Here is a 21,520-nt window from a genome sequence, read left to right as displayed (position 1 = left end):
CCACAAATGACGCTCTCGGGACCAGAAAACATGAGATGACGACCGGAATAGTCCACGCTCTGTGTATAGTTTCTTGTCGACGTGTCGATCGAAACCGAAACCATGCCGCCCTCCTCCCTGGCCAACTAGTTCCCAGAGTGCAACGCGCGCCGTGTTGCATGCAGGGCTTTATGGAAGTAGTCTATTAGTGATTAGGTCATGTGACATAAGTTTTTCCGCTAAATTTAGCGGGGAAACTCAATTGGTGTGTAGGTCCCGTGACGTCATGTCACGTCACATCAAATTTCCCGCTACATTCAGTGGTGAAACTGAATTAGTGCTTAGGTCGTGTGACGTAAGTTTTTCCGCAAAATCTAGCAGGAAAACTAAACTGGTGTGTACGTCCCGTGACGTCATGTCACGTTACATCAGATTTTTCGCTATATTTAGCGGCGAAACTGAATTAGTGCTTAGTTCATGTGACGTAAGTTTTTCCGCTATATTTAGCGGGGAAACTGAATTGGTGTGTAGGTCCCGTGACGTCATGTCTCGTTACATCAAATTTCCCGCTAAATTTAATGGTGAATCTGAATTAGTGCTTAGGTCGTGTGACGTAAGTTTTTCCGCTAAATTTAGCGGGGAAACTCAATTGGTGTGTAGGTCCCGTGACGTCATGTCACGTACATCAGATTTCCCGCTATATTTAGCGGGGAAACTGAATTAGTGCTTAGTTCATCTGACGTAAGTTTTTCCGCTAAATTTAGCGGGGAAACTGAATTGGTGTGTAGGTCCCGTGACGTCATGTCTCGTTACATCAAATTTCCCGCTAAATTTAATGGTGAATCTGAATTAGTGCTTAGGTCGTGTGACGTAAGTTTTTCCGCTAAATTTAGCGGGGAAACTCAATTGGTATGTAGGTCCCGTGACGTCATGTCACGTACATCAGATTTCCCGCTATATTTAGCGGGGAAACTGAATTAGTGCTTAGTTCATCTGACGTAAGGTTTTCCGCTAAATTTAGCGGGAAAACTGAATTGGTGTGTAGGTCCCGTGACGTCATGTCTCGTTACATCAAATTTCCCGCTAAATTTAATGGTGAATCTGAATTAGTGCTTAGGTCGTGTGACGCAAGTTTTTGCGCTAAATGTAGCGGGGAAACTGAATTGGTGTGCAAGTCGCATGACGTCATGTCACGTTACATCAAATTTCCCGCTAATTTTTGTGTTGAAACTGAATTAGTGCTTAGGTCGAGTGACGTAAGTTTTTACGGTAAATTTAGCGGGGAAACTCAATTGGTGTGTAGGTCCCGTGGCGTCATGTCACGTCGAATCAAATTTCACGCTACATTCAGTGGTGAAACTGAATTAGTGCTTAGGTCGTGTGACGTAAGTTTTTCCGCTAAATTTAGCGGGAAAACTAAACTGGTGTGTACGTCCCGTGACGTCATGTCACGTTACATCAGATTTTTCGCTATATTTAGCGGGGAAACTGAATTAGTGCTTAGTTCATGTGACGTAAGTTTTTCCGCTATATTTAGCGGGGAAACTGAATTGGTGTGTAGGTCCCGTGACGTCATGTCTCGTTACATCAAATTTCCCGCTAAATTTAATGGTGAATCTGAATTAGTGCTTAAGTAGTGTGACGTAAGTTTTTCCGCTAAATTTAGCGGGGAAACTCAATTGGTGTGTAGGTCCCGTGACGTCATGTCACGTCACATCAAATTTCCCGCAACATTCAGTGGTGAAACTGAATTAGTGCTTGGGTCGTGTGACGTAAGTTTTTCCGCTAAATTTAGCGGGAAAACTAAATTGGTGTGTACGTCCCGTGACGTCATGTCACGTACATCAGATTTCCCGCTATATTTAGTGGGGAAACTGAATTAGTGCTTAGTTCATCTGACGTAAGTTTTTCCGCTAAATTTAGCGGGAAAACTGAATTGGTGTGTAGGTCCCGTGACGTCATGTCTCGTTACATCAAATTTCCCACTAAATTTAGTGTTGAAACTGAATTAGTGCTTAGGTCGTGTGACGTAAGTTTTTCCGCAAAATTTAGCAGGAAAACTAAACTGGTGTGTACGTCCCGTGACGTCATGTCGCGTTACATCAGATTTTTCGCTATATTTAGCGGCGAAACTGAATTAGTGCTTAGTTCATGTGACGTAAGTTTTTCCGCTATATTTAGCGGGGAAACTGAATTGGTGTGTAGGTCCCGTGACGTCATGTCTCGTTACATCAAATTTCCCGCTAAATTTAATGGTGAATCTGAATTAGTGCTTAGGTCGTGTGACGTAAGTTTTTCCGCTAAATTTAGCGGGGAAACTCAATTGGTGTGTAGGTCCCGTGACGTCATGTCACGTACATCAGATTTCCCGCTATATTTAGCGGCGAAACTGAATTAGTGCTTAGTTCATGTGACGTAAGTTTTTCCGCTATATTTAGCGGGGAAACTGAATTGGTGTGTAGGTCCCGTGACGTCATGTCTCGTTGCATCAAATTTCCCGCTAAATTTAATGGTGAATCTGAATTAGTGCTTAGGTCCTGTGACGTAAGTTTTTCCGCTAAATTTAGCGGGGAAACTCAATTGGTGTGTAGGTCCCGTGACGTCATGTCACGTACATCAGATTTCCCGCTATATTTAGCGGGGAAACTGAATTAGTGCTTAGTTCATCTGACGTAAGTTTTTCCGCTAAATTTAGCGGGAAAACTGAATTGGTGTGTAGGTCCCGTGACGTCATGTCTCGTTACATCAAATTTCCCGCTAAATTTAATGGTGAATCTGAATTAGTGCTTAGGTCGTGTGACGCAAGTTTTTGCGCTAAATGTAGCGGGGAAACTGAATTGGTGTGCAAGTCGCATGACGTCATGTCACGTTACATCAAATTTTCCGCTAAATTTAGTGTTGAAACTGAATTAGTGCTTAGGTCGAGTGACGTAAGTTTTTACGGTAAATTTAGCGGGAAAACTGAATTGGTGTGTAGGTCCCGTGACGTCATGTCACGTTACATCGGATTTCCCACTAAATTTAGCGGGGAAACTGAATTAGTGATTAGTTCATCTGACGTAAGTTTTTCCGCTAAATTTAGCGGGGAAATTCAATTGGTGCGTAGGTCCCGTGACGTCATGTCACGTCACATCAAATTTCCCGCTACATTCAGTGGTGAAACTGAATTAGTGCTTAGATCGTGTGACGTAAGTTTTTCCGCTAAATTTAGCGGGAAAACTAAATTGGTGTGTACGTCCTGTGACGTCATGTCACGTACATCAGATTTCCCGCTATATTTAGCGGGGAAACTGAATTAGTGCTTAGTTCATCTGACGTAAGTTTTTCCGCTAAATTTAGCGGGAAAACTGAATTGGTGTGTAGGTCCCGTGACGTCATGTCTCGTTACATCAAATTTCCCGCTAAATTTAATGGTGAATCTGAATTAGTGCTTAGGTCGTGTGACGCAAGTTTTTGCGCTAAATGTAGCGGGGAAACTGAATTGGTGTGCAAGTCGCATGACGTCATGTCACGTTACATCAAATTTCCCGCTAATTTTTGTGTTGAAACTGAATTAGTGCTTAGGTCGAGTGACGTAAGTTTTTACGGTAAATTTAGCGGGGAAACTCAATTGGTGTGTAGGTCCCGTGGCGTCATGTCACGTCGAATCAAATTTCACGCTACATTCAGTGGTGAAACTGAATTAGTGCTTAGGTCGTGTGACGTAAGTTTTTCCGCTAAATTTAGCGGGAAAACTAAACTGGTGTGTACGTCCCGTGACGTCATGTCACGTTACATCAGATTTTTCGCTATATTTAGCGGGGAAACTGAATTAGTGCTTAGTTCATGTGACGTAAGTTTTTCCGCTATATTTAGCGGGGAAACTGAATTGGTGTGTAGGTCCCGTGACGTCATGTCTCGTTACATCAAATTTCCCGCTAAATTTAATGGTGAATCTGAATTAGTGCTTAAGTAGTGTGACGTAAGTTTTTCCGCTAAATTTAGCGGGGAAACTCAATTGGTGTGTAGGTCCCGTGACGTCATGTCACGTCACATCAAATTTCCCGCAACATTCAGTGGTGAAACTGAATTAGTGCTTGGGTCGTGTGACTTAAGTTTTTGCGCTAAATTTAGCGGGAAAACTAAATTGGTGTGTACGTCCCGTGACGTCATGTCACGTACATCAGATTTCCCGCTATATTTAGCGGGGAAACTGAATTAGTGCTTAGTTCATCTGACGTAAGTTTTTCCGCTAAATTTAGCGGGGAAACTTAATTGGTGTGTAGGTCCCGTGACGTCATGTCACGTTACATCAAATTTCCCGCTAAATTTAGCGGGGAAACGGAATTAGTACTTAGGTCAAGTGACGTAAGTTTTTCCGCTATATTTAGCGGGGAAACTGAATTGGTGTGTAGGTCCCGTAATGTTATGTCACGTTACATCAAATTTCCCGCTAAATATAGCGGGGAAACTGAAATAGTGCTTAGGTCCTGTGACGTAAGTTTTCCTGCTAAATTTAGCGGGGAAACTGAATTTGTGTTTAGGTCCCGTGACGTCATGTCTCGTTACATCAGATTTCCCGCTATATTTAGCGGGGAAACTGAATTAGTACTTAGGTAATGTGACGTCAATTGAGAGGGGGAACTGAATCAGTGTGTAGGTCCCGCGGTGTCAGGTCACGTGACATGAAATTTCCCGCTAAATTTAGCGGGGAAGCCAAATATGTGTATAGGTCAGGTGACGTCAATTTCCCGCTAAATTTTGCAGGGAAACTGCGAATAAGGTGGCCGGAAAGCCGAAGGTTCGCGAAATGGGGCGGGGGGGGGGGGTAGTTAAAGGATGCTATCGCATAAAAAAAAATCGATCTGATGAGTTGTTATTTGCCTTAAATACCGGGCGCGAAATGCTGTTTTATGTACTGGTCATCAGGATGCACAAAATAAAACCGATTAACCGGATAACCGGTTTGACCGATATTTTCATGCACTATAGTCAGTTACAGGTTAAGAAGGTAGCGGCAAATGCCCCTCAAAGGGAATCGGATATCCCTCCGCCACCTCCGCATCCAATAGCGTCCCACCGTTTCCGTGACGTCGCGGACAACGCGCGAGGAGGGTCTTGCCTTTCTGTACATATTTGCTTTATCTTTCGACTTTGACTTTGCATTGTGGAAGCCACGAGAGGGAGATTAGAGTTCTCCCCCACCGACGGAAACAAATACGACTTTCGGGGATTAGCTTCCCCCCCGATGGATACAAAGGCTGCTTTCAGGGGCTCTGTTCCCTCTCCGATGAATACAAAGGTCGCTTTCTTAAAAAGTGGGATCGGAGACAAGTGGGAATCCATTGAAGCGGAACAAGGAGCGTTTCAAGTGAACTCTTCTTTCGACTGCGGAGAGATTTGAAACGGGCGCATCACACTTCTGGGAGGAGCTTCTCCTACCTTCTTGACTTGTAACCGACTATAGTAGTAACCATAGAAGCCACGGGCAGCTATAAGATTCTGCAAAAGAGACCCAGTGGGAAAGCCATAAAAATCTTTATAGCAGACCATGCAAGGGGCTATAGACGGCTAAAGAAACCATAATAAAATCCGTAAGGGTCTATATCATCCTTTCTAAAAAGATCCAGAGAGTAAACCGAGCAAAGTTACATAACTATCCATTGAGAAATCTGTAGAAAGTTGTAACTAACGAGTGATAAACCGCAGACAAATTTATAGATATCCATATAGGAGATAATAGAAAAATCTACAGACAGACCTAAAGCGGCTCTAGTTTATTGGGCCAATTTTGTATAGCTTCAGAACAAAGGATTTTCTGCGGACGACCATAGATCAATTTTGTATGGGATCTCGATACTCAATTATCTTTCATTCCAGATCACAGACTCTATTTTCCACTAGGCCCAGCCGACGCAATACCCAGGTGGAGCCAATGACGTCGCAACACGACTGTTCTTTGTGCTATCTGCTATCACCGGCGAAACCGATCACGCACTGGAAGAAGAATGGGCGCGATGGGTGTTGACTATGGGATAGCAAATGCACCAAGACAATGAGCTCCGCGAGTAAGCACTTTTTGGGCTCCTTCATTGGCTCTTTCGGATTGTGGCGTCGGCTGCCAATTCGAGTAAAGCGGAGTATATGTCTCTATTGCTCTAATTCGGTTATTAATTTATCGCAGTACCCCCCAACCTCACGGAGTGTTGGCTTTTGAGACGTTCTACCAGTTTGTACCAGACAGTTATTTTATTTATGCGCTTGGTAGCTCATCTTAGCGGGTCGCGATATTGGTCCGATATTCTCTTTGGCGATTTCTCGGTGCTTTCCACGGCTAGTTTCGACGTCACGAGACCGTCCGTGTTTGCTTGGATGCCCGCGAGGCTGACAGCGGTTTCACTTATTTTTATGAACGACTCGAGACTGGGTGAAGAACCAGTATCCGAAGGAATGATTTTCGTTATCCAGCGAGTCTCGGGTTGTTTAAGAAAATGGTGTCTTCACTAGGTCGCTTCTGTCATCACTGTACTTTTGCTACCCAGAATTAATATTTTCGTTTGCCCTTCTGGTTCCATTCTTGTTTGATTTCCCGGAGCCGTGGCACCTCCGCGGGTTCGTAGAACTTGTTCACTGCCGACTAGCGGCTGTAGCCGACTACTCGTCGGAAAGCAATTGTGACGAATTGCGCGGGCAAGCAATATTACGACGGAATTTAAGGTTCTTACGAATTACGCGAGCTTTTTTTTTTCTGTGGCGCAAACTTACAAAAAACGTCATCTAAATAAAAAAAAATAAATAAAAAAAAACTATCGATGAAAATGACACGTTTGCTGCTATAGGGGCGCCTGGTGGGGGCTCGAGTTTTGTCCGCTCCGTTCCGATAGCGCGAAACACACAATATTTACTGCTTGACATTGATGCGCAGTATGGAAGCAGCGCGAGCTCCAGCGATAAAATACGCGAATAAAGTTTATTAAAAATTATTACCCAAAAATGTCTCGGATGAGAGATAAGGCAATGCGATTATTTAGCGACCGCTGCTGCCATTGTGGATCCGGACGTTTTTTCGGGCAGACGTTTTTCGATTATTGTAGACTGTAAGTGTCTCAGTAGCTGCTGGTGTGTTATTGGTGTCAGACGTGGTGAGGATAATAGACTGTCTCAACTTAATGCTCGTTGAATGACGCCGCGGTATCACTGCAAAAAACGCGGGTGCTAAATTAGGCGATGCGCTTTTTCAACCGTCGCCAACACAGAGAGAGATGGCTGCATTTATTCTACTACGGCGGAAAGTTACGCTCCGCTCGGACATCTAAGTTATTTCTTTTTTTTACAATTGGGCGAATTGGGTTTGTAGCCGAATACATCCACGTTATTCATAGTGTCATCTTCACAAAGAAAAACCGGATGGTGTCGATTGTCATTACCCACAGGAGTCGGGCGGTGAACCTGCACTTTCAATCCAAGAGACAAGGCTTACGACACTCGGAGCTCAGCAGGCACCTTCATAACCACAGTTCTTTCTCAGGTACAATCCAGGTCTTATTATTCCCGCTCCATCGATGGATTCAGAAACTAACGCTGAAGTCAACGCGTTGACCCCGTTCAAATTCAACGGCGCGTTTTTTTGTGTTTTTTTTAAGTATATAACTCGTACTTGTTTTGTAAGCGATGACACTTCGACACCTTCTGCGAAGGCGCTTTTCTATCGGCGCCGGCCCAGGACGAAGAAGGAGCACAGAATTGTCCTTTCAATTTCACGATCGCCGCCCAGCTGTAGGAAAAGGGCTCGAGAAAGGGCCCCTCTACTGACACGTGTTCCGTCTTCGGAAGTCAGGCGTTTCCCGGCAGGGCGCGATAAGATCGTCGGTCGGCACACGCTTCCCAAACCCGTTCGGATGCTCCAATTATTTGAAGTCCACTTAGAGGCATTACGCGAGCCGCTTCCCTCGAAATTATGTAACCGCGTCAGGAAGCGAGAGGCTGGGCCCGCTATCTGATCCGCCACTGTTTGGAACAAAAGCAGGAAAAGCACATTCAATACCCTGACGCTCCTATTCCGGAAGCACTCTAAGATGGCCACTGGCCTCGCGCTGACCAGGACAGAGCGGAACGACCAGGGAGAGGGTAGGATCCGGGATACGCGACCCTCCCACAACGCGTGCAAACAGAGCCGAAGAGGCAAAAAACCTCGCGCCTCATAATCGACACTCGGCAAGATGCGAGCCACCATCGCTCTTGTATATAAGAGGAGAGCAGCCACTGGGGAGAAATCAAAACTGCGACTGCAGTGAAAGGAGCTACAGCGATCCAAAGAGCCGGAATGAGAACCTTGGTGAGTAGTTTAGACATGCAGCGCGTTCTTACAACTCTAGTGGTTTGTGGCAAAGCTTTTTTCTAACCTTGGCATCGAAAGTTAGATGAGGCGAAACAGCGATGCACGACCGAGTTATTAATCCAACCGACCATGATTCAGTTATTTGTACATACAAGATTTTTAGTTAATTCGTCGACGTAAAATCACCTTGGAAACAGGCGTCCAAGTATTACAGCTGATTATACAGTTAGCAACAGCAAGCCAATCACTTTAGCATTCTTTAGCTAAAGCAAGCACTTTATTATTAATTTAGGATTAGCATATAGCCGGAATTCATTATTGGTACGTGGAAATAAAAGTATTTTACACACATTGCAGCCCTCAGATGGAAACGGAAGCGATGCTGTATCTCAGGAAAAACACTTAAATCGTCTCATTGGGCCCCCAGGATGACGAATATCGAGATTATTTCTCAATTTGCAGTACGGAAGCTGCAGAATATTATTTTCAAAGTACCGCTGTCGCCCCTTTTTCCCGGAGCTTGACGTCATTTAGGAGTTTTGAAAATCTTCGCTTTCGCGCATCTTCAGCGATTGTGAAAGCTATGCACGCACACTCGTGCTATTTAAAAAAAAAAAAAAAAAAGCGAAAAAGATGTCACGACTGTCGTCAGTGCGGGAGAACATGCCTGGCAATCTCGCGATTGCACACGCTGCACAAAGGAGCCACACCTGTTTGCTGCGGAAATATCCGAGTATGACGTAAAGACTGGTCGAGGATTTTGTGTTTCCTCGCGTTCATTTACATCTTCATGAAGAACGAATGTGATATTCAGGTTTGCTGGGGAAAAAACAGCAAAATTTCCCTCTAACTCGTTTTTTTTTTTTCAAGAACTTTTGGGGCTTACTTCAAAAAATACGCATGCTGTGCTTTGCTTCAAGCATCAGCATGAAAAACAGAAAGAAAACCTCGTGGTGTTGCTAAGCTGAGTGCATGATTTCGTATTCCCTCCATATTTTGTTCCAATATAATTAAATTGTCCTTGATACATTAGTACAACCTCTCTTTAGCTTTTTCGAATACACTGAAGTTAAACAACCATATTGCCTATTTAAATACAAACATTGAAGGAAAATATGTACTAAATAATTTAGAAACGTACTTCGCAGTCCACAAAAACGAATAAGATTGGAATTTGTTTTTCGCCCAGGTGATCTGCTGCGGCCTTGCCGCCATGGCCAGTGTCGCCGTTGCGGGAGGCTACGGTGGCTATGGTGGCGGCTTCGGTGGTGGCTACGGAGGCGGCTTCGGCGGGGGATATGGACATGGCTACAGCAAGGTGGTTCCTGGCCCAGCATTCCTCGTGAAGACTGTGCACCACGTGAACAAAGTGAGCCACGGAGGCGTCCACAGCAGTCACCTCGTTGGCGTCGGTGGAGGTGGTTTCGGAGGATACGGAGGTGGATTCGGAGGCGGCCTCGGTGGCGGATTTGGCGGCGGATTTGGAGGTGGCTACGGCGGTGGCTATGGAGGTGGTCTTCTACTGAAGGGAGGATACGGCGGCGGATTCGGAGGCTTCGGAGGGGGCTACGGAGGCTACGGAGGCTTTGGAGGAGGCTACGGACACAAGGGCCGCTGATAGAAAGCTCAACTTCTGGCAAAACAAAAACGCGTACGTTGGGATGTGTAATCGTGAATGTGCTTATTGATATATAACGACGCTTATTTTCGAGAGCGCCGTTCATATACGGCTTTGTATATTTTGTACAGTGCTTCGAATCGAGAATAAATGGAACACGAATGTTTTGAACTTGCTTATCACCCTTATTTCATTTAACGCGAAATGTCGCCGAGGAGTTTTAGAAATAAGACACGATAATAGCAGGGATGGTGTTTAGGTTCGAAAGCGAGGTATATGTATCGGCTCCCGTGTTGCGTGAGTGCTCTGCGATATATTTTTGGCTAAATGTGATAAGGGAACACGTAAGGATATTGAAAAATTGGGGGAATTCACAATCTGTCGGTATATGGATGACTTTTTGGTGCTTGCCGCGAAGTCCGTTATTGTTAGCGTGAACTTATTCACCGATGTGCTGGATTGTTTCAACTTGAATTCACATGGATTGACGTTTTGCCACGAGTTAATGACGAAGGGAAGGCTGCACTTTTTGGATTTGAGCCTCAACTTCGAAGGTGACCATGTTTTTTGGAAGTATGAGCCGCGAAGTAAGAAAGGGGTTCTACCCTTCAATTCTGCGCAATCCAAAACTCGTCAAAAGGGGAACAGCATCGTGCCTAATGAGAGCCTCGTTGGCAAAGTCATGCCACCATGTCGCAAATGAAAGCTTACTCACGTAGCTGAATTGTCTAAAACGCGGAGGGTACTCCGATCGCTTCTTGGGGGAAGTGCGGATAACCTTGTTTCCAAGATGAAGTAAAAAGAGGACGGTCATATTATAATGCAATTAAATGCAAAGGTGCAAGCGAGCTGGACAAGAATGATGAAAATAATCCCTGGAGAAGGGGGAAAAAGAGGGACAAAGGACAAACATAAATCTCCAAACACAGCTAGGTGACTGGTGAGCGACCGAAAAAATCCGCCTGGTCCGGGTATCGAACCCGGGACCTCTCCATTACAGATGGAGCGCTCTACCGACTGAGCTAACCAGGGGTTAGACGTCAGTAGATCAAACGGGTTTTATCAGTTGCCACCAGTCTAAAACCAACAAGGGTGAAGCTTGCAAGTTAAGGTTGTAATTATAATGCAATTAAATGCAAAGGTGCAAGCGAGCTGGACAAGAATGATGAAAATAATCCCTGGAGAAGTGGAACAAGAGGGACAAAGGACAAACATAAATCTAACAAACACAGCTAGGTGAGTGGTGAGCGACCGAAAAAATCCGCCTGGTCCGGGTATCGAACCCGGGACCTCTCCATTACAGGTGGAGATTTTTGGAGATTGTGTTTGTTTTTTGTCCCTCTTGTTCCCCTTCTCCAGGGATTATTTTCATCATTCTTGGCCAGCCCGCTTGCACCTTTGCATTTAATTGCATTATAATTACAACCTTAACTTGCAAGCTTCACCCTTGTTAATGTTAGACTGGTGGCAACTGATAAAACCCGTTTGCTCTACTGACGTCTAACCCCTGGTTAGCTCGGTGCAATAAAAAAAAAACCTGGTTAGCTCATTTGGTAGAGCGCTCCACCTGTAATGGAGAGGTCCCGGGTTCGATACCCGGACCAGGCGGATTTTTTCGGCCACTCACCAGTCACCTAGCTGTGTTTGGAGATTTATGTTTGTCCTTTGTCCCTCTTGTTCCCCTCCTCCAGGGATTATTTTCATCATTCTTGTCCAGCTCGCTTGCACCTTTGCATTTAATTGCATTATAATAACAACCTTAACTTGCAAGCTTCACCCTTGTTGGTGTTAGACTAGTGGCAGCGGATAAAACCCGTTTGCTCTACTGACGTCTACCCCCTGGTTAGCTCAGTTGGTAGAGCGCTCCACCTGTAATGGAGAGGCGCCGGATTCGATACCCGGACCAGGCGGATTTTTTCGGTCGCTCACCAGTCACCTAGCTGTGTTTGTTAGATTTATGTTTGTCCTTTGTTCCTCTTGTTCCCCTTCTCCAGGGATTATTTTCATCATTCTTGTCCAGCTCGCTTGCACCTTTGCATTTAATTGCATTATAATTACAACCTTAACTTGCAAGCTTCACCCTTGTTGGTGTTAGACTGGTGGCAACTGATAAAACCCGTTTGCTCTACTGGCGTCTAACCCCTCGTTAGCTCAGTTGGTAGAGCGCTCCACCTGTAATGGAGAGGTCCCGGGTTCGATACCCGGACCAGGCGGATTCTTTCGGTCGCTCACCAGTCACCTAGCTGTGTTTGGAGATTTATGTTTGTCCTTTGTCCCTCTTGTTCCCCTTCTCCAGGGATTATTTTCATCACGCTCATATTCTTTCCAGACAACTAACAAGACCGGCGGTGATTACTTAAATTCATAATCGATCTCATAATCTAAAAAAGTGGCGGCTCATCTTGAAGTGCCAGCGGTGTTTCCAGCGCCACAAGAACTTTTTCAACTATGTTAAAAATTAAAAAAAAAACGAAAGGGAGAGGGTAAAGTGTGCCAAAAGAAACACGCAAAGCAATACGTGGAGTGTGCAACGTCAGTGGTATATAACATACCAAGGAGTTGCGGGTGATCGCATGTGGCCCAAACGGGGCGTTGCATAAATAAGAGAGCCAGAGACCATGCCTGGTCAGTGAAACAGTCCCCGTCGGGCAATCTGGCGTTGCACTGCGATAGGTGCCCATGTGGCCCGGAATCGGAAAAAAAACAGACCTGGGCAGATGCGCAAACAAAACAGCGCGAGAAATGCATGAGGCACTCGGCATAAGAGAGCAAGGGGAGAGCCTGTGTATTAGTGCGCCGTCACTGCACGTGACGGATAAGGAGTTTTTCTTTCTAATCCAAGAGCCAGATAGACGATATTAATAGTTAACGTTTGTTTCAATAAACCTTCAGTTGAGAGCGCGCTTCGTCTCTGCCCCCTTCCTTGTCCTTGTTTATTGGGCGTTTCCCATTCAGTAATAGCAGGCGTTATCAGCAAGTCTCGATAGTCAGTGTTCTGTTTTAATCAAAGAAACACGTTGGTGCTGAGGATGCCAAAAACGATCTTTACTGGCAGGCATTATTTTTTATAGGAATATTTTCTGACGAATGCTCACGTGATCCCTACGTAACACTCATTTTTTTCTTATATCAAATTATACGTTCTTAGTACATTAATTTGTTAGAATAACGGCTTGGCGGACGCCGATCCGGAGTACTTCTTTGAAGCTGTGGGGACGATGACGCTAGAGTCGCGTTGGAGAAGCTGGTGGTCTCCGTTCCTTGTCCTTCAGCTGGCCCCTCTGCTGCAATGATGTAAGCCGGTCGAGTGCCAGCTTCACCAGGCCTGTTTCTCCTGACTTTTTCGTCTGCCGGGGTGAGGAGTGTGATGGGGCAGCTTCACCAGGCTGGGTTGTCGTGGCGTCTTTGTCCATCCGAGCAGTGTCGAGGTGGTCCGACTGCCGGTTGGTTGGTGGGATGTCCCGAAACTTGCTACTGGACTCTAATTCCCAACATGGTCAGAAGTGGTCGATGTGAACGAAACGCAGCTGACACTTGCTGCATCTGTCATATTTGCAGTCGCTCACCTGTTGAATTACCTTGGCTTCGTTTCAGCAGGCTGACTCGGATCGTGTAGTCTTGATGTATATTGTTTCACCAGCTCGAATCAGCAGCTGTTTTCATCGGCCTTGTTGCGGTTCGCAGCAATTCGTTTTCGACGCTCCCTAATATCCTGCACAAAGTTTGGTGTTAGAAGGGAAACTTTCGCAGTAGGTTGTCTTTTCAAAATCAAGTCCACAAGTGTCCTTCCTTTCATGAATTTAGAGTGTACCGGTGAGCGAGCAGAAAGTCGTCTAATCGCTGTTGCAGACTTCTGTGCCGTTGCCCCATGCTGTCGTGAAGCACCTGTTTGAGTAATGTAGCTTTCGTTGTTTGACCCAGCCGTTCGGCTGCTCCGTTTGCCGTTGCGTGATATGGTCGAGTGAGTGTGTACCCGATACCATGCTAACGCGCGAATTCTGCGAACTCCTCAGAGGTCAGGTCATTGTCGCTATCGAGTCCTTCTTGGAATCCATGGGATGCGAAGAAAATTTTAAGTAGATCAATGGTATTTGATGTCGCCGTGCTTCCCAGGAATTCTACTTCTTTTTACGCTTGGAGTAGAAATCGTTGAGCACAAAAAAAAATCGAGCCCTCCTTGACGGCGAAGTCGACATGGACGCGCTGCCAGAGAGGTGTTGGATACCTCCAATGGTGTAAAGGTCCTGAGGTCTTGGCCGGCCTGGTTGTCTGACAGACCTGGCACTGAAGAACTGTCGTATCAATCCGGTTGTACAGTGCTAATCACACTTGTCTATAACGCGCGAGCGTCCGGCTTTCTCCGGGGAGTGCTAGACTGGTGGCATTCGCGGAAACTAAGCTAGTCACGTGGCGCAACATGGAACGGCCCGCTCGAGGGGTGTCCTGCTCATTATATCAGCTGGCGGCGAACGCGGAAAGCTGGTCGCACGCTTTTTACAAACATTATTTCTCGAACAACAAACAAACTAAAGCATGAAGGCGTATCAAGGTCATAAAAAAAAAACTCTATCATGACGCACTTTTGTAGCTTATCAATCTGGTATAAGGCTTGCTACTATGCAAAAAACAAAATTATATCAATTGACCGGATTCAACAGGACTGCGCATAGTATCGAGAGAATCCTACAGGACAAAAGCACTGATCGCCGACAATGACACCGCGTTCGCCGCCAGCTGATAGAGTGGTCAGGACACCCCTCGAACGGGCCGTTCCATGTTGCGCTACGTGACTAGCTTAGTTTCCGCGAATGCCACCAGTCTAGCGCTCCCCGGAGAAAGCCGCACGTTCGCGCGTTATAGACAAGTGTGATTAGCACTGTACATCGACGGCCACCATAAGTACGACCTTGCTAGTATCTTCATTCGTTGCAATCCGGATGTTCTTCTTGTAGTAATGCTATTCCTTGTTGTTGAAGCGCGACCGGGATCAAAAGTCTTTGACCCCTTATCAGGCAGTCTAGCTCGTTAGACAACTCATTCCGTCGAATATAAAACGGCCACAATTTGCTGTCGCAGGTTGCCGGTCATCCTGCTAACGTAAAACGCACGACTTCCGAGAGAATGCCGTCCCTCTCGGTCCACTTGGCCACTTGGCTTGCAGTGAGCGGAGTTTGCTCGAACACTGCGAGACACTCGTTGAGGTTGCCACACTGATTCGTCACTGGCAGGGGTAATATAACGAGTGCGCCTGCCACTTTCGTGTTTTTTTTCGTTTTTTTTTCGTTTTTTTTGTTGTAATGCAGGTTATACTTGTACGCTGCCAAAGTGGTGGCCCAGCGCTAGATCCGTGCTACCGCGAGCGAAGGAGTTGGCTTGTCCGAGCTCAAGATGCCCAAGAGTGGCTGATGATCGGTGTAAAGTGTGAGTTCCCGCCGTACAGATAACTGTGAAAGTGACTGAGGCCAAAAAATGTTGCTAGCTCTTCCTTTACTCTTTGAGCGTAGTTACGCTCTGCTGCGGTGAGAGTACGAGAAGCAAAGATGATAGGCTTCTACTATCCCTCTGGCACGACATGAAAAATTACTGCGCCGAGGCTATATCCTGACGAGTCGCAGGTGATTATGATATTCTTGCCGACGTCATAGTACGTGAGCACCTCACTATTGAGGAGACGTTGTTTGGCTCTTGTGAACGGTCGGGAACCTTCTTCTGCCCATGTCCATTTTTTAAACTTCATGAGCAAATCGTACAATGGTACGGCGACTGTAGCCAGGTCCTTGATGAACTTAGCGTAAATATTTAGGAGCCCTAAGGGGGCCCTAAGTTTGTGGGCACCCTGGTGGCTCCCCAGCCCAGTTGCCTGACTGCAAGGCAAAGGTGCCGAACTTTTCCCGCGTGGCGGCGACGTTACGCCAGCCACGCGCACATCGCGCGCGCCGCCTTGATAAGGCGCATCAGAGGCGGCGCACAGGGAGTCGCTGCCTGCACTCACGCACCACCGGTAGCAATGTTAATCGTCTTGTTCATGTCCAATTAAATGTAGTTTCTTGTCGTTTAAACCGTTGGCTCCCTGTTATTCCTCCGGGTCGGGTAGATAGCCCCCAAGGCAAATCGACCACAATGCCGCCCAACCGTGGTATGCTACTTACTCACAGGAATTTCACGGGGCTTGGTTTCTTCTTTCGGTAAATTTTTTTCACACACCCCGTGTTTCCTATCGTCGTTCCTTGCTTCCGTCGCGTCCGTGTTTGTTGTATTGGCGTGTTTCTCATTTTTGTGACCGCGGTAATCGTTTCGCGAGCTTGTGTTGGTTTCTGGGGGGCGTTTCCTTATTTTGCGCTTTTCTTGCGCTTGTGTAGGGTATTTGGGGGCATTTCTTTTTTTTTTTGTGCTTGCAGGAATGCTCACGCGGAAGCAGGAAGCCGCGATGGCCGCAGCGGCACAAATGAACCTCCTCACGAAGGTCACAGAGATCTGCGACTCCGTGATGCAGCGCCTGGCCCACACGCCTGACCATCAGGAGACCCGACCGCGACAGCCCCAACCACACTTGACTGTTATAGTCCACATCGGGTACGACGACGTCAAGTCCGTGGCAGACTTCCTGGGCGAGCTGCAGACGTGCCTCGGAAGCCTTCATCGTGGACCGGATTGTCCCGCCGGCGTTGCAAGCCAGCGCCAGGTGCTGGTTGGGGTCAGAGGCACCCTTCACCAGCCTGGCGGATTTCCACACAAGGCTTCGAGAAGAGTTCCTGCCTGAAGACTACGCAAAGCCGATTCTCCGAGAGCTCGAGGCAAGGACGCAGCACCCGGACGAAAGCCTGGTCCGGTACGTTCGGGTCATGCAAGAGCTCTTCAAGAGGGCGGAGCCGAAGTCGCCGCAGTCGGAAGACAGTGTCGCCCAGCATACCACGTCTACCTGATCAAACGCATATTTGGGACCCTTAAAGAGCTAGCCCGGGGCGCCCGCCTCATCGAGGAAGTTCTTCATGCCGAGCGGAACTACGTGCCGCCACCACCAGCCAAGTACGCGCTCGAACCGTCATGCGCATGGCGGGGCCCCGAGGCCTCCACGCAAGTGGACTGTCCGAACGAGACCTCCCTTTCCCACCACGTCACCCAGAAGAGTTGGCGTGACATGCATGGTGATATCCCGTGCGGGATAAAAGTATATTCTACTAACTCTCCCCAAGAGGTCCGCGGAGGTCACAGCGGGGCCCGTGAGGATTTCGGGTGGGGGTCGCCACGACAGGTGGGAGGTCGTTGGCCGTGCCCTATCGTAAGCTGGGGCCCAACGGAGATCACCACAGAAGGGAACCATCTTCATCAGTCTGCTCCTGCAAGTGCTGGCGAAAACTGGCACGGTGCGGTCGCAAACCCGCAGCCCAGCAGCATTGACCCCCGCCGCAACGGAACAAGCCCTCCCCACAAGAACCAGTCGCAAGCCTGGTGGGGGCCCTCCCATAGTGGTTCCTTACCCGATCACTGGAGGCGGTCCGACGGGCACGTCGGTGCGGGTGGTCTAAGCAGGCAACTGTCGTCGGACTGCTACACTCTTAGAAAAAAGGGTCAGTATCGTCCTCCCTAAAGGGAAGAACGCTCTTGACACATACGCTCCTTCAGAAAGGGAGAAACTTTCGTCCCTAAAGCAGGGGAGCAGACGTTCCTTTGTCGCCTGCATCTCATTATGGCGGCCACGAATCGAGCAAATGGAGCTCAATAAGGCTTAACGATAACACTAAGTCTAGAGTACAGAGCGAGAGGAGCAGCAAATAAAAACGTAACACGAGCTTTCCGCGAACTGTATTTATTTCCGAAGCCGACTTCCCCCTGCAGGTAAAGAAACTTGCGTTTCGAAAGCATGCAGTCACTCAGTCTTCTCATCGCCAGCACTGCGATGTTAAACGGAGACAACCGGCACCCAGTCCGCGCACTTCATGTCTTACCTTTGCAATTCCTCGAGCCACAATTCCTTCGTCAACCGTTGCGTCAACAGCACATCACGGAGGAGTGGTAAACCATTCGCCCGCAAAACCAAAAGCCGCTCTCAAAAAAAGCAAATCCAAATCAACTTCTTGGCTTATCTCGGCACGGTAACACGAAATTATGGCGTAGCCGCGTAGCGTAAGAGGATGTTAAATTGCTTGCCAACAGATGGCAGGGTCAAGCAGAGTAATCGCAAGTAGTTAGGCTAGGTGGCGCTAGGTACCGCCCAATTCATGTTCTACAAAGAAATATTCATATTTTCTCCCGCCACCACTGCGTTTCGTTTATCATCGGGAACCTTTATTATACACACATATAGACACATTACGCATACTACAAGCATCAGGTAAACGTACATCGAGCGCATATACACGCATTCGTAGCACATAAAAACATCAATGCAGCGGCACACTAACCCGATCACTGCTTCAAAGCTCTGCGTTTCCGTCTTTTATGCAGGTCGTTTTGAACGTACGGAATGTTTCGGTGACTCCCTAAGCAATAAATAATATCCCCAGCATGTTGATTTCTTTCCAGCAATGTCATACATCTAAGAGTATTTTTAATCGATGAAGGGATGAATCTCTTATTAAAAAGAAAACGCTCGATCATGCCGTAATTATTTGAACGGCAATAAATCGAGCGGCTTCAATGTGGTTCCAAGCCATGAGTTGGTTTCCCCACACGACACTTCGTAGCCACTATTTCTATTGTAGCGTTTGTTTTTCTATTTGTGCTGTTCGCGCACGGCTGCAATTGCCGTCTTGAATTAATCTTTGTAGAGCGGATATTCACTCAGCTGGAAGTGATGCTTCACGGGCAGAGAAATCGCTTTTCGATCAGCTTGAATGCAGTCAAAGCCGCGACTCGCGGCAGGTGTTAGGTGTACGGAGCTACGCCGTGGCGAGCTCGAAAGCTTCTAGCGCTCATCCCAGCGCGCCACTTGGACGGCAGTTTCTCCAGGAACCGTAGTATATTTAAACAGTAAAAAAAAGGATAGCGTTTTTTTTCGATTTTACCTGTTTTTTAGAGCGCAGCTCTTAGGCGCCCGTTTCCGGCTTGAGCGGCGTCGCCGCCGCCGTGGGCGTAACCAAGCTTACCCCAAGGTCACGTGACCCCCAAGGTCAACCCAAGGTCATGTGACCCCTCCCAAGGTCACGTGACCCCCGAAGTCACGTGACTCCCCTGAGGTCACGTGACCCCTCCAAGGTCACGCGACCCCCCGATGACGTCATCATCACTGATGACATCACCGGCATCCGCATCGTCATCGTCATCATCACTGATGACGTCACCGGCATCCGCATTGTCATCGTCATCACCACTGATGACATCATCAGTGACGTCACTAATGACGTCACCGGCGTCCGCATCATCATTGTCATCATCACTGATGACGTCACCGACATCCGCATCGTCATCGTCATCATCACTGATGACGTCATCAGTGACGTCACTGATGTCGTCACCGGCATCCGCATTGTCATCGTCATCACCACTGATGACATCATCAGTGACGTCACTGGTGACGTCACCGGCATCCGTATCATCATTGTCATCATCACTGATGACGTCACCGACATCCGCATCGTCATCATCACTGATGACGTCATCAGTGACGTCACTTATATCGTCACCGGCATCCGCATTGTCATCGTCATCATCACTGGTGACGTCATCAGTGACGTCACTAATGTCGTCATCGGTATCCGCATCGTCATCGTCACTGATGACGTCATCAGTGACGTCACTGATGACATCATCGGCATTGTCATCGTCACGTGACCCCCCAGGTCACATGACCCCGCAAGGTCATGTGACCCCTGAGGTCACGTGACCCCCCTCCGGTCAGTCGACCTCCCTCCCCAGTAACCTTCCCTCCTCTTCCTCAAGAGCTGCGCTCTAATTCGGCGTTACAGGGAGTTGTAAACGGCTTTCACTTTTTTAATGGTAAAATTTCATTGTAAATATACGTACTTTCGTCATAATTCCGTACTGTTCAATCTTTTTACCAGAGCGCAATCGCTCTCGGGCCCGACAGTCGTATTGGCCACTGTGCGATAGGAGCTTACCGTTCAGACCAGCGTTCCAACATGACTATACGCACGTCGATCGACTGCAATTAATCCTTCAAGTGGTCTTAAACTTTTTAATGTAAAGCGGAATGTCAACCTGCGACACCCCGCCCCCTTCGATCACGGCCCGACCAGCGGCATCAATGCCCGACAGTTTACGTCACCTCATCTTGTTGTTACACCACTGATACTCGAAAACACGGTCACATCGGCGATAATTACAGTCTTCTGTTCACTACGCACAACACTGCCATCACGATGTTGCTGAGACGCAGAAATACAGAACCACGTTGAATGCCGGTTGGCACTCGGCACGAGAAAACACAGTGGGAAAACAGAACCGAACTCAGTACGGAAGGCACCCAGGCAGCCGGCAGGAAGACCTGTCTGCCTTGGACGCAGTTCCTGCGATTTGCATAACGTCGAAAACGTCGTCACAGTTCCGCGTGGTTTCGCTACTGTAGTTCCGCGCGGGTCCCGCAATCCAGAGACGGCCATCTCACCCAGTGTACGTAGCACTGCTGGCACTGCTCCGGAACTTCGCTGTTTCTATCAGCTTCGTTTACTCGTTTGATAAAATTAGTGGTAAAAACGTCAATGAAACCGAAAAGTTCTGTACGTTTGGACTAGAAAACTGAATTACAGGCGGCCTTCGCTGCCGCCCTGAAGCTCAATAAACTCAACAACATTTAATAACGTGCGCGACTTGCTCGGAAAACGAAACCGAAAGTAGATGAGTGGGGAGGGCGAAAGCTTTCTCCCATCTCCTTGGAGAAGGAGGAAACCATCTCTTTCCTCCCTTCTTCTCGTGTCCGCTCGGGGGTGCGTCAGTAGAAGGGAGGAAGACGCGCCGTTGCTACCTCTTTCCTCCACTTTTTTCTTAGAGTGTGCTACCAGTGCGAGCAACCCGGCCATCACCGAAACCAGTGTCCAAGACTTCTGGACACTACAAGCAAGAGGTGGCGCGAAACAGTGGCAAAGGGCCGGAACCAGAACAACCAGGGAAACTACTACGACAGGCGACGCTGAAACCGGACAGCCACCCGCCGACGGCCGTTGCAGTCCCTGGGAGCAGTGAGGCCTCGGCACAGATTCCATCGGTATGCCGAATCCAGTCCGAGCCTAAGATCATTGAAGCGCGCATGACGATTTCATTACTCGATTTTCCCATTGCCGCACTTTTGCATTCTGGGGCCGCTATCTCGCTCATAGGGGATTCCGTTGTCGAACTCTGCAAAGCAAAAAAGATAAGCCTCCGGGAGTGAGAAACCCGTTTGCAGCTAGCTTCTGGTACAGCGATAAGAGCTGGAGGAGCCGTGAGGCTGCAGATTCGGTTTAATGGAGAGAAGCGGCGCCAACGATTTCTTTATATGCCAGGACGACCTGTGATCTTAGGCCTAGATTTCATTAAGGCGAAAGCATGACGCTCGACTTTTCTGGTGGCGGATACAGGCTGGGACAACAACCGGAGCTGACTCCGTTTACCAGACGGGAGGAATGCATCCGTAACCTGCCCACTGCAGCCCACTTCACCGTGGTGCCGGA

At 47.7% G+C, this 21,520-nt stretch overlaps 1 protein-coding gene across 1 annotated transcript; it reads left to right on the top strand.

Annotated features, from left to right (window-relative positions):
- The first annotated feature begins 5,970 nt into the window (after window positions 1-5,970).
- Window positions 5,971-10,060, top strand: LOC8041532 (glycine-rich cell wall structural protein). The gene is made up of 3 exons (XM_040210650.1): window positions 5,971-6,026; window positions 7,392-7,486; window positions 9,486-10,060. The coding sequence occupies exon 3, from the start codon at window positions 9,510-9,512 to the stop codon at window positions 9,912-9,914; it is 405 nt and encodes a 134-aa protein (XP_040066584.1). The 5' UTR covers window positions 5,971-6,026; window positions 7,392-7,486; window positions 9,486-9,509; the 3' UTR covers window positions 9,915-10,060.
- Window positions 10,061-21,520: the final 11,460 nt, after the last annotated feature.

Source organism: Ixodes scapularis, unplaced genomic scaffold, assembly GCF_016920785.2.
Source record: "Ixodes scapularis isolate PalLabHiFi unplaced genomic scaffold, ASM1692078v2 PGA_scaffold3__209_contigs__length_174095766, whole genome shotgun sequence".
Lineage (NCBI taxonomy): Eukaryota > Metazoa > Arthropoda > Arachnida > Ixodida > Ixodidae > Ixodes > Ixodes scapularis.
This window is presented reverse-complemented; position numbering and strand designations above follow the sequence as displayed.

Excerpts from the sequence above, each read along its gene's own strand:
- LOC8041532 (XM_040210650.1), top strand. The coding sequence starts at position 9,510 with ATGGCCAGTGTCGCCGTTGCGGGAGGCTACGGTGGCTATGGTGGCGGC.